The sequence below is a fragment of the Microcaecilia unicolor genome, chromosome 3, assembly GCF_901765095.1.
Source record: "Microcaecilia unicolor chromosome 3, aMicUni1.1, whole genome shotgun sequence".
NCBI classification, from domain to species: Eukaryota; Metazoa; Chordata; class Amphibia; order Gymnophiona; family Siphonopidae; genus Microcaecilia; species Microcaecilia unicolor.
The window spans coordinates 157,445,592-157,458,463 of record NC_044033.1 but is presented as its reverse complement, the minus strand read 5'-3'; the positions used below and the strand labels follow the sequence as shown (position 1 = coordinate 157,458,463).

The 12,872-nt window shown below is 45.3% G+C and overlaps 1 protein-coding gene across 1 annotated transcript in view; it reads left to right on the top strand.

Moving 5' to 3' along the window:
• Positions 1–12,872, top strand: part of LOC115465794 (ribosomal oxygenase 1-like) — a 123,362-nt gene that overhangs the window by 55,162 nt on the left and 55,328 nt on the right. Inside the window, exon 8 of the mRNA XM_030196522.1 lies at positions 5,634–5,775. Within this exon, the coding sequence (XP_030052382.1) occupies positions 5,634–5,775 (142 nt within the window). The remainder of the gene's footprint in view (positions 1–5,633; positions 5,776–12,872) is intronic.

Sequence of the window (12,872 nt, the reverse complement as noted above, 5' to 3'; positions counted from 1 at the left end):
GCCCATTTTTTAAAAAAGGTTCCAGGGGAGATCCAGGAAATTATAGACTGGTGAGTCTGATGTCGGTGCCGGGGAGAATGGTAGAGACTATTATTAAAAACAAAATTACAGAGCACATCCAAGGACATGGATTACTGAGACCAAATCAGCACGGCTTTTGTGTGGGGAAATCTTGCCTGACCAATTTACTTCAATTCTTTGAAGGAGTAAACAAACATGTGGACAAAGGGGAAGCCGGTTGATATTGTATATCTGGATTTTCAAAAGGCGTTTGACAAGGTACGTCATGAAAGGCTACAGAGGAAATTGGAGGGTCATGGGATAGGAGGAAAAGTCCTATTGTGGATTAAAAACTGGTTGAAGGATAGGAAACAGAGAGTGGGATTAAATGGGCAGTATTCATAATGGAGAAGGGTAGTTAGTGGGGTTCCTCAGGGGGTCTGTGCTAGGACCGCTGCTTTTTAATATATTTATAAATGATTTAGAGATAGGAGTAACTAGCGAGGTAATTAAATTTTGCTGATGACACAAAGTTATTCAAAGTCGTTAACTCGCGACAGGATTGTGAAAAATTACAGAAGGACCTTGGGAGACTGGGCGGCTAGATGGTAGATGACGTTTAATGTGAGCAAGTGCAAGGTGATGCATGTGGGGAAAAAAGAACCCGAATTATAGCTACGTCATGCAAGGTTCCACGTTAGGAGTTACGGATCAAGAAAGGGATCTGGGTGTCGTTGTCGATAATACACTGAAACCTTCTGCTCAGTGTGCTGCTGCGGCTAGGAAAGCGAATAGAATGTTGGGTATTATTATGAAAGGTATGGAAAACAGGTGTGAGGATGTTATAATGCCGTTATATCGCTCCATGGTGCGACCGCACCTTGAGTATTGTGTTCAATTCTGGTCGCCGCATCTCAAGAAAGATATAGTGGAATTGGAAAAGGTGCAGCGAAGGGCGACTAAAATGATAGCGGGGAAGGGATGACTTCCCTATGAAGAAAGACTAAGGAGGCTAGGGCTTTTCAGCTTGGAGAAGAGACAGCTGAGGGGAGACATGATAGAGGTATATAAAATAATGAGTGGAGTGGAACAGGTGGATGTGAAGCGTCTGTTCACGCTTTCCAAAAATACTAGGACTAGGGGGCGTGCGATAAAACTACAGTGTAGTAAATTTAAAACAAATCGGAGAAAATCTTTCTTCACCCAACGCTTAATTAAACTCTGGAATTCGTTGCCGGAGAACTTGGTGAAGGCGGTTAGCTTGGCAGAGTTTAAAAAGGGGTTAGACGGTTTCCAAAGGACAAGTCCATAAACCGCTACTAAATGGACTTGGGAAAAATCCACAATTTCAGGAATAACATGTTTAGAATGTTTGTACGTTTGGGAAGCTTGCCAGGTGCCCTTGGCCTGGATTGGCCGCTGTCGTGGACAGGATCCTGGGCTCGATGGACCCTTTGTCTTTTCCCAGTGTGGCATTACTTATGTACCAGGAGAAGGGCTGGGATTCTATTCCAGGTACTTCCTTGTGCAAAAGAAAACAGGGGGGATGCATCCTCGTCCTAGACCTGAGGGACCTGAACAAATTCCTCGTCCGAGAAAAGTTCAGGATGGTTTCCCTGGGCACCCTTCTTCCCATGATTCAAGAAAACGATTGGCTATGCTGTCTGGATTTGAAGGATGCCTATACACACATCTCGATACTCCCCGCTCACAGGAAGTATCTTCGATTTCGGTTGGGAACTCGGCACTTTCAGTACTGTGTACTGCCCTTTAGTCTCGCGTCTGCACCCAGGGTTTTCACAAAGTGCCTCGCAGTTGTCGCAGCATCACAACGCGGACTGGGAGTGCATGTGTTCCCTTATCTCGACGATTGGCTAGTGAAGAGCACCTCGGAGGCAGTCGCTCTACAGTCCATGCGGATGACTATTCGAGTGCTAGAACTACTGGGGTTCGTAATCAATTATCCCAAGTCCCACCTTGTCGCGGTTCAGAAATTGGAGTTCTTTGGAGCTCTGTTGGACACACAGACATCTCGAGCTTATCTTCCCCAGGCAAAGGCAGACAATCTCCTGACCCTAGTGTCCTTGGCTCGAGCGTCTCAACAGATCACAGCTCGGCAGATGTTGAGAGGCTTAGCACACATGGCTTCCACAGTTCATGTAACTCTGTGGCACGCCTACATATGAGATCAGCTCAATGGATCCTAGCTTCCCAGTGGTGCCAGGCCACAGGGGATCTAGAGGATGTGATCCATCTCTCCACCGACTTTAGCAATTCCCTTCAGTGGTAGACCATTTGATCCAATTTGACCTTGGGACGTCCATTAGAAATTCCTCAGCCGCAAAAAGTGCTGACGACGGATGCATCCCGCCTGGGGTGGGGAGCTCATGTAGATGGACTTCACACTCAAGGAGCTTGGTCCTTTCAGGAAAAAGGTCTGCAGATCAACCTCCTGGATTTAAGAGCAATCTGGAACGCTCTAAAGGCTTTCAGAGATCGGCTGTCCAACCAAAAGATCTTAATTCAGACAGACATTCAGGTTGCCATGTACTACACCAACAAGCAGGGGGGCACCGGATCTCGCCCTCTGTGTCAGGAAGCCGTCAGGATGTGGCTTTGGGCGCACCATCACAGCATGTTTCTCCAGGCAACGTATCTGGCGGGCGTAAACAACAGTCTGGCCGACAGGTTGAGCAGGATCATGCAACCTCACGAGTGGTCGTTAAACATGGCCGTTGTCCTCAAGATCTTCCGAGAGTGGGGCACCCCCTTGGTGGATCTTTTTGCCAGTCAGATCAATCACAAAGTACATCAATTCTGTTCTAGACTTCAGGCCCACAACAGACTAGCATCAGATGCCTTTCTCCAACATTGGGGGACAGGCCTTCTGTATGCGTATCCTCCCATACCTCTAGTAAAGAAAACTTTGCTGAAACAAGCAAGACCATGGAACCATGATTCTCATTGCGCCCTTTTGGCCTATCAGATCTGATTCCCTCTTCTTCTGGAGTTGTCCTCCGAAGAACCGTGGAGATTGGAGTGTTTTTTTCCGAACCTCATCACCCAGAACGAGGGGTCACTTCTACATCCCAGCCTCCAGTCTCTGGCTCTCACAGCCTGGATGTTGAGACTTAGAAATTGCCTCCTTCGGTCTTTCGGAGGGTGTCTCCCAAGTCTTGCTTGCTTCCAGGAAAGATTCCACAAAAAAGTGTTATTCTTTCAACTGAAGGAGGCTTGCCGTGTGGTGTGACAGCAAGGCCCTAGATCCTCTTTCTTGTCCTACACGGACCCTGCTTGAATGCCTTCTACATTTGTCAGAGTCCGGTCTCAAGACCAACTCCGTAAGAGTTCACCTTAGTGCAATTAGTGCTTATCATCAACGTGTAGAGGGTAAGCCTATCTCTGGACAGACTTTAGTTGTTCGCTTCATGGGAGGTTTGCTTTTGTCAAAGCCCCCAGTCAAACCTCCACCAGTGTCATGGGATCTCAACGTCGTTCTCACCCAGCTGATGAAAGCTCCTTTTGAGCCACTGAATTCCTGCCATCTGAAGTACTTGACCTGGAAGGTCATTTTCTTGGTGGCTGTTACTTCAGCTCGTAGAGTCAGTGAGCTCCAAGCCTTGGTAGTGCATGCACCTTATATCAGGTTTCATCATAACAGCATAGACCTCCGCACTCACCCTAAGTTCTTGCCGAAGGTGGTGTCTGAGTTCCATCTGAACCAGTCAATTGTCTTGCCAACATTTTTTTCCTTGTCATCATACCTGCCCTGGTGAAGACAAGTTGCACACCTTGGACTGTAAGAGAACATTGGCCTCTTACATGGAGCTGACAAAGCCCTACAGACAGTCCGCCCAGTTTTTTGTTTCTTTTGATCCCAACAGGAGGGGAGTCGCCGTTGGACAACGCACAATCTCTAATTGACTGGCGGATTGCATATCCTTCACTTATGCCCAAGCTGGGCTGACTCTAGAGGGCCATGTCACGGCTCATAATGTCAGACCCATGGCAGCATCAGTGGCTCACTTGAAGTCAGCTTCTATTGAAGAGATTTGCAAGGCTGCAACGTGGTCATCAGCCCACACATTCACATCTCACTACTGCCTTCAGCAGGACACCCGATGCGACAGTCGGTTTGGGCAGTCAGTGCTGCAGAATCTGTTCGGGGTTTAGAATCCAACTCCACCCTTCTAGGCCCATTTATGTTCTGTTCCAGGATGCACTCTCAGTTGTTTCTTTTCAGGTCAATTTAAGTTATGTCCTCGCCGTTGTGAGGCCCAGTTGACCAATGTTCATTGTTTTGAGTGAGCCTGGGGGCTAGGGATACCCCAATTGTGAGAATAAGCAGCCTGCTTGTCCTCGGAGAAAGTGAAAATACATACCTGTAGCAGGTATTCTCCGAGGACAGCAGGCTGATTGTTCTCACAAACCCACCCTCCTCCCCTTTGGAGTTGTTCCAGTTCTCTATTTTGCTTTTTATTAAACTAAAGCGGGCACGTTCGTGTCGCGGGCAGGAAGCTGTTCGCGCATGCATGGTGTGTTCAGTCCACGTGATGCAGTGTTCCCGAGACTTCTTTGTTTTGCTTTGCAAGTGCTTGTCAGTCTCCTGGGCTGTCGTGGATGATGACCCAATTGTGAGAACAATCAGCCTGCTGTCCTTGGAGAATACCTGCTACAGGTATGTATTTTCACTGTATTAATACGGCCCATATTTGTAAGGTATGAAGCAGATATTCAAATGATTTACCCAGAAAACCCAGAACTTTAGCCAAGTAAACCTAAGCTATTCAGAATTTCCCCTCTTTTTGCATTTTTGTAGGTAAAATCCATCCATGCACAAATTTAACTGAGTAAGAAGGGAGCCAAGATGTATTCCTGAGTTGTACTTTTTACATTTATCCTAATATCTGACTAAATGTTCCTGCATAATGCATTAGGTTCCATTGAACATCAAAAAAACTGCCTTCTGAAGCCTTTTTACTCAGTCTCTAATCTCTCATTTTCTCTATGGGGAGAAAAAAATACTTGAGGCTCCATTTACTAAACTGCAGTAAAAGGTGGCCTTAGCGCACCCTTATGGGGATGTGCTAAGGCCATTTTTAGTGAAGCCCAGAAAATTGCTGATTTTTTTCCATTTTCTGAATTAATGGCCATGTGCTAATGTTTCCATTAGCATGCAGCCATTAACTAAAATTAGCGGGTGAGCACTTACCACCTACAGAATAGGTGTCGATAAGGGTTCACATGCTAATCATGCGCTAAGCGCATGGTAATAGACTCGCTAACTGATTAGTGCAGAAACTCCTGTTCGCTGCCTTCCCAGACATGCCACCCCTATGAGAAAAAATTTTTTAGCCCACAGTTTGCATGCACACATTGCAAAATTACCATGGGATGCCTCAGCATCTTCCGCGGTAAACACCGCAGCCTAGTGAAAGGACCCCTTAGTAAATAGGCCCCACTGTCTGTAAAACCACCTTCTGTATTTTATTTTTAATAAAGCCAGCAGTCTATGAAGAGCAGAAACATTCAGTCCAGTTGGAATGATCAGGCATGTGATAAGCTATGTATTAGAGTAATGCATTGGTTGTCACAGATAAGGTTTCTGATTTACAAACTTTTTTTCTCAAAAGGATGATTCCCGCAGAATTTCCTTCATACAGAAGATTCAGAGCTTGATAAAAAAGCTTGCAGAATGTGCCCCTATTGACATTGCAGTGGATCAGAAAGCTAAAGAGTTTCTCCATGACTGTCTCCCTCCTATGCTAACCAAAGGTAATTCTCTGCCATCCTGACTTAAGCTTTGGAATGAGGGTGAAAGGCATAAACTAGGACTAATCTAAGGAAATATTTCTTTATGGAAAGGGTTATAGATGTATGGAACAGCATCTGAGTGGAGGCAGTAGAAGTGCCTATTCTCCCAAACTGCAAAGGTGTCAAGTACAAAACATACTATGCATCCAGTTTCTCCTTTCTGGGTAGTCAACTTTGGAATGCTCTCCCAAGACCCATCCGAGCCATTAATAACTATTTACCTTTCAGGAAAATGTTAAAGTCCCATTTTTTCAAGCAAGTTTACCCTAATGGACCAGCTTAATTCCACCAGATCACCTACGATACTCCTGCTAAGATGTCGACACTTACTCTGACCCCAATGTTATACTCAATCCCTCATCTTCTTCCCTCCATCCTTTACCATTTCCCTCCCATTCTACTTCCTTTTCACCTATCATATCCTTGTCTACCTTCCCTATTCTAGTTCATTACGTTCTTTTCACATGTCCTTTGTAATGCTTTTCATAATGTAAGTAGTTATGATCAACACAATTTATAATACTGTTCCTACATTTCCTTGTTTTTACTGTCTTCTTTACCATGTAAGATGCTTTCTTTTACAATGTAAGCCACACTGGACCTGCTGTATGTGGGAAAGAGCGGGGTACAAATGAAATAAATAAATGAGGCAGAGGATGGTATGGACAGGCAGATTGGATAAGCCATATGGTCTCTCTGTGCCATCATTTTTTTTGCATTTCTGCTTGGGATTCGCAATGCTGTGCGGAACTATAACTTGATATTTCTCTACTACAGATTGCCCAGGGCATATTGCTAGATGAGAGGAAGGATTACTGTAGACAAGAGGCAATTCCAGCAGTATAATGAACGTGGATGAGAGCATTTGTTGATAGGTTTTAGCATTGTGTTGTATGAATTTGAGTGGCTGGTGTCAGCAGATAGAATAGTGATTAGTACAGCAGCCTGAGAACCTGGGGAACCAGGTTTGATTCTCACCACAGCTCCTTGTGACTCTGGGCAGGTCACTTAATCCTCCATGGCCCCAGTTACAAGCCACCTAATCAACAGCTGTAATTGAAACTGTGAACCAACAATGTAACTGCTCCTAATTTTGTTTTGGATAATTGTGGGATATAAGAATGAATTAAAAAAAAAAAAAGTACCTTTATATAACGCTTAAACCACTTTGACTGTAACCATAGAAGGGCAGTATATCAAATCCCATCCCCTTTGCCCTTTCAGTCATTGTATAGTGCTAAAACACATGCTGAAACTATTTTTTGTCCTTGTGACGAATGATGTTGAGGAAAATTGTCCAAACGATTTGTGGGTAACGAGCATTCTGCTTTGATCTGTCAGCTGTCTGAGAAGTGTGCCTCATTGAGTGGAGGTGTTTTCCAAGAACTGTGTTTTGGTCAGAAGAAGAAAAGCACTCTTAGACCTTTGCACATATTTTTACAGCAAAAATGTTGCCACTGAAAAAGCAGGTGCGAGTGATCTCTTGTACCTTGTATCAGTGACAAATTTCAGAGTGAAAATATGCCAATGCGTTTCACTTTGAAAATTGGTGCAAATCCCAGCAGTAAGAAGTACATGAGGTTTTTGTCCCAGTGTGCACAGTTTGAAATTTGCCTCCTAAATGTTCGTGTTATTTCAGTAGAGATATTTACTTGATAAAGCATTAGATAGTTCCTATATAGTAGTAGTAGTATGTAATACAGTAAACACCGATTATTCGGACTATCTTCTGCAGGGAGTGGTCCGGATAATCATAAATCCAGATATTTGGACATACAAAATTTTTATAAAGAACACACAATCAGAGCATTATATGTTAAACATTAGTTTTATTTGCAACAGTAAGTTGGCAGAAAAAGTACAAAATACGGTATAGTACTGTATTTCTATTTAAAAAGGGAAATATACAGTAATAAAGTACAGTATTTAAAAGTATTTCTTGTACGTATATATTCTACTGTACACTAAAAAAAGGAAGTAATTCTTAATTGCTTCAAGGCCAATTTTCATTTCTCCGCTGCAAGATCACAGTCTTTTCAAAGGAGCTGGATTGCACTGCTTGCTTCCTGCTTTTCCAGCCAAGCCATTGCTGTATTTAAACATTCAAAGGCTTCTGCTTGTGTCAGTCCACATGAACATTAACCTGATGATCAGTGGCGTAGCCAGACCTGACGTTTTGGGTGGGCCCAGAGCTAATATGGGTGGGCACTGTGTATATAGGTAGGTAGCTAAGTGGCCCTTTTACTAAAGCTTAGCACCCCCACCCTCATAATCTAGATCAGTTATTCTCAACTATAATGTTCATGAAGGCAAAACACTAAACGCTGCAGTCTGTGGCACAACAAAAAAAAGAGCCCAAATATAATATATTTTGTAAAAAAAAAAAAAAAAAAGGACATGAGGGCAATATAAAGTACTCTTAATAGAATTTACTTTTATTTCAACATCAATTAATTTACACCAGTTAATAATTTTACATTTTTCAGAACTGTTAACCTTCATGTACTCTTCAGCACATCAAAAACTGCATGAAACAAAGCCAGAGATTTCTAACTAATGAAATAAGACAAATCACTGTCAAGGTCGAGATTTGTTTCTAATTACTGTGGAATCTGTAGCATACAGAACATAGCTAGAATGTTTCCTTTTACAGCTTTCCATAGGAACAATGTATTCAAATTTTGGTACCACCTCATTAATAGCAACAAAAAAATCCCTTCACTGCCAGGTGCTTTGTGAAGTAACACTAAACCTTGCAAAGAGGCTTCTCAGAGCCTATGTTGCAAGCCTTAACACCAATTCCAGTAACAAAGGCACAACCCTCATCAATTACAGAATAAAGGACCAAAAATTAGAAATTGTCCTGTAACCCGGCATCAGCCTTTCCCTTTCCCTTTCCTACCTACCCATCCACCCCCGTAGCCTGGTATCAGCTTTACCCTTCCCTACCGCCCCCCCATCCCCGTAGCCTGGTATCAGCTTTACGCTTCCCTACCCCCCCCCCCCAATCTATCCCCGTAGCCCAGCATCAGACCTTCCCTTCTCTATCTTACCCCCATCTATCCCTGTAGCCGTTCAAATATTTGAAAGGTATTAATCCACAAATGAACCTTTCCTTAGCATCAACAGCAGATGAATCCAGGAACTGGTGGGTTATGTCCGCCTACAAGCAGGTGGAGATAGCACTGAAAGAAGGTAGTGACTCTGGGCGTCCAGCTCCTTCCCTCTTCAGTATATCTCTATCTCCAGCAGGTGGTGGACAGATTCCTTCCAGCTCCTGGATTTGTTTCTTGGGGAGGCTCTTGAGTTTGGCCAGTTGAGCAGGGTGTGTGTGTGGCTGAGGGTGCCCACTTTGGAGGCATACTTGGGTTCCAGGTCCCTGCCTTACCCCATCTCTCCATAGCTCCCAGCTGCTCCACAGTGTTTAGTACTGTGGTCCTGTCTTTTGCCTCTAGGTAGCTTCCTCACAGACAAAAAAAAAAAACCAAACGTTAGTTGAGGCTTATTTGGTAGCTCTGACAATTTGGACGCTGCAGTTTCTCCCTGGCTCCTCCAGACTGGGCTTCTGGCAATGAGAGCGCTCTTTTCAGCTCCTCTTGGGAGTGTTCCTGGCTGCAGTGATTTTGAGCGGGGTGCGTCTCTGTATTTTGCGCCACACCTTCCTTTCAGGCTCTAGCACTCTTCCATCATGGCGGCTGAGGCAGTGAAACGTTGCTCCCGCTGCGGCAAGCAGAAGAACGCAGCGAGAGTGTGTGGCGTGAGTTGCTTTGATGTGTGGCGGCTTTGGCAAGCCCGGAACGTTCCCGCGCTTCGCTCAGCAGTAGCGCCATGTTTGACGCATCGGGTGACTCACGGCTCTCGGTCCCTTTAGAGGGGAGGGCATTGGGAAGCCAGGGTTTTTGCAGGAGTCTCTTCTGCCAGCGAGGAATTCAAATTTGTGAGTTTCTGGGGCAGTCAGGGAGACTCCTCTCCTGAATTTGTATTGTTGATGCACCGGGCCTTTCTGATGAAGAGGGCTCTCCCAGATTGCGATAGTCTCTCAATATCGCCTGATGTTTCCTCTGCTTTACAGGCTCCTATTTCTGGGGAAGGGGGCATGAATTCGTCTTCTCTTGCAAATGCTCCAGATCCTAAGCACAGGAGAGTTTTTTTTTCCCTGTCTGAGGCTGCCTCCATGGTTCTGCATTCCCCCCCCCCCCCCCCCCCCCTCAGTCCCTTGTTGCAGGTTCAGAGGAACCTTCTAGATTGGAGGATCTAGAGGAAGGGGGGATTATGCCACAGGAGCAGGATAACCCTAAAGCTGTGCATATTTTTCATCAGAACAAGTTCCCTTTGCTTATTTCTGATGCCTTACAGGCTCTTAATATTGAGGATTCTGAAGTTTCTGCTGCTGCTTCTGTTAATCCCAAGATGGCCAGTACTAGGAAGCCGCCTTGGGCTTTCCCGATCCATGAGTCCATTCCGGAGCTTATCTCAGCTCAGTGGTCGGACCCAGATGGGACTTTAAAAGTAGCTAGAGCTATGTCTCGACTTTATTTATTTATTTTTTTGTTACATTTGTACCCCACGCTTTCCCACTCATGGCAGGCTCAATGTGGCTTACATATTATATACGGGTACTTATTTGTACCTGGGGCAATGGAGGGTTAAATCCTGTGGAGAAGTCTCACCTGGCCCTTTTTGGGCTGCCTAAGGTGGATTCGTTGGTTACCGCGGTTATTAAGAAGACAACCCTCCCTGTGGAGGGAGGAGTCGCTTTGAAAGATATGCAGGACCGCCACTTGGAGACTTTCTTTGAAACGTTCCTTCAAAGTTTCAGCCGTGGTGCTGTAAGCTGCTATTGGCAGTTCTTATGTGGCTTGGGCGGGTTTATCTTGGTTTCAGCAGGCGGTCGAGCAGTCCTCAGAGGGTCCTGGCTCTCTTTCGGATGTTGCTCCTCGAATGGAGTCTGCTTTGGCCTTTTTGGCTGTTGCCCTTTATGATTTGGTAAGGGCATCTGCCAAACAAATGTTCTTAACAGTGACGGCTAGGCATCTGGCTTCGACATTGGTCGGCTGATATGGCCTCTAAGCAGCGTTTGTCAAAGTTGCCCTTTCGAGGGAAACTCGTATTCGGTGATGACTTGGAGAAGATTGTTAAAGATCTAGGGGATTCCAAGAACCAAGCTCTTCCTCCTCGAGGCCTCGGTTTTGGGAGGCCCACCGTTACCTTCCTGGATGGCCCTCTGGTTCCGGGCAACATTCTCGTTTTCAGCAGCGGTCTTCCTTTCATTCTGACAAATGGTCTGCAGGTTCCGGTCAGAGATGGGAAACCCAGGAGCATCCATTACAATGATGGGATGCTGGTCTACTCTACAGTTCCCTGTATAGGTAGATCGACTCTCCCTTTTGCTCGAAGAGTGGACCAAAGTAACTTCAGATCAGTGGGTACTGGATCTGGTCAGAGACGGGTACAGGTTATAGTTGCTGCTCCGGTTGGAGACGCCTTTTTGGAATTCCATTGCGGCATGGGCTGTCAAGAGGGCGGCCGTAAATGACACGTTAAAGTCTCTTCTAGATCTTGAGGCTGTAATTCCCATTCCTCAGGACGAGCTTTGTTCCGGTCGGTACTCCCATCTATTTTGTATTTCCTCCAAAAGACGGAACTTACAGGCTGATCCTCGACTTGCGCAAGCGCAACGAATCCCTGAGGGTGCTTCATTTTTGTATGGAAACATTAAGGTCTGTTATAGAGCTGTTCAACCCAGGGAGTTCCTCACGTCTCTGGATCTCAAAGAGGCGTACTTGCATATTCCGATTTGGCCTCCTCATCAATGGTTCCTGCACTTCGTGATTCTGGCCAACATTTTCAGTTTCGCGCCTTGCCATTTGGTCTGGCCACAATGCCTCACACTGTTTTCAAAGTGATGATGGTGGTGGCCACCTTTCTACAGAGAGATGGTGTCAGAGTTCATCCTTATTTAGATGATTGGCTCGTCCGGGCGGACTTGGAGCAGGAGAGTCGCCTGGCGACTGTCAAATCAGAGTCCTGCAGTCTCTGGGTTGGGAGGTCAACTTTTCCAAAAGTCATTTGACCCCCCTCGCAGTCTGTCGAATATTTGGTAGTGCGCTTTGACACAAACTTAGAATGTGTCTTTCTTCCCAACAACAGGCGCCTCAAACTCCAGACTCAGGTTCGTCTTCTCTTGTGCACCCTGCAACCCCGAGTTTGGGATTATGTACAGCTTTTCGGATTAGTGACAGCCACCTTTGAGGTGGTGCTTTGGGCAAAGACACATATGCGGCCCCTGCAGCTGTCCCTGCTAAGTCGCTGGACTCCGGTCTGTCTAGAGTACCAGCAGCGGCTGCCTTGGCTTCCTGTGGCGAAATGCAGCATGGCTTGGTGGCTCTCCAAAGACAATCTGCGATGGGGGATACCCTTTGCGACCCCTCAATGGTTGCTAGTGATCACGGATGCCAGCCTGTCCGGTTGGGGTGCTCATTGCCTCATCCGCTTTGTGCAGGGTCAGTAGACAGCTCTGAGAGTAGTCAAAAAAACTCATGAAATAATGATATGAAAAATCTCAAGTTTCAAATGATAAAAATCTTGAGACAAAAACATGAGCCAGTTCTTGAAAAAGACCGTTGTAAAACAAACTTCCATAACACTGCATCCCTACCACGCTCACGCAGTCCCGTGTTACTTGAGATTTTTCATATCATCATTTCATGAGTTTTTTGACTACGGTCACAAGACTCCTGATGTAGGCCGCTAGGCCAAAACACAACATTGTGTCAAGTCATTTTTAAAGAATATATTCATGAGTTCTGTTTTAAAAGAAATTAATAAATATTGTTTGGATTTTTAACATTTGGTTTGGTTCCAGTTTTTTGGATAAGCCTGGTTTTTATTCCCACTTCTTTATTTTCATTGGAATAAAATACCCAACATAACAGCCAGTTCAGTTTAGCAGTCCTGCAGAATTTATTTGGAGTCTAGAATCCAGCTCCCCACCGGCCCATTCTTTTCTGTTCCAGGCTGCACCTTCACAACAGGGCTGTTTTGTTGTTAGTAGTATT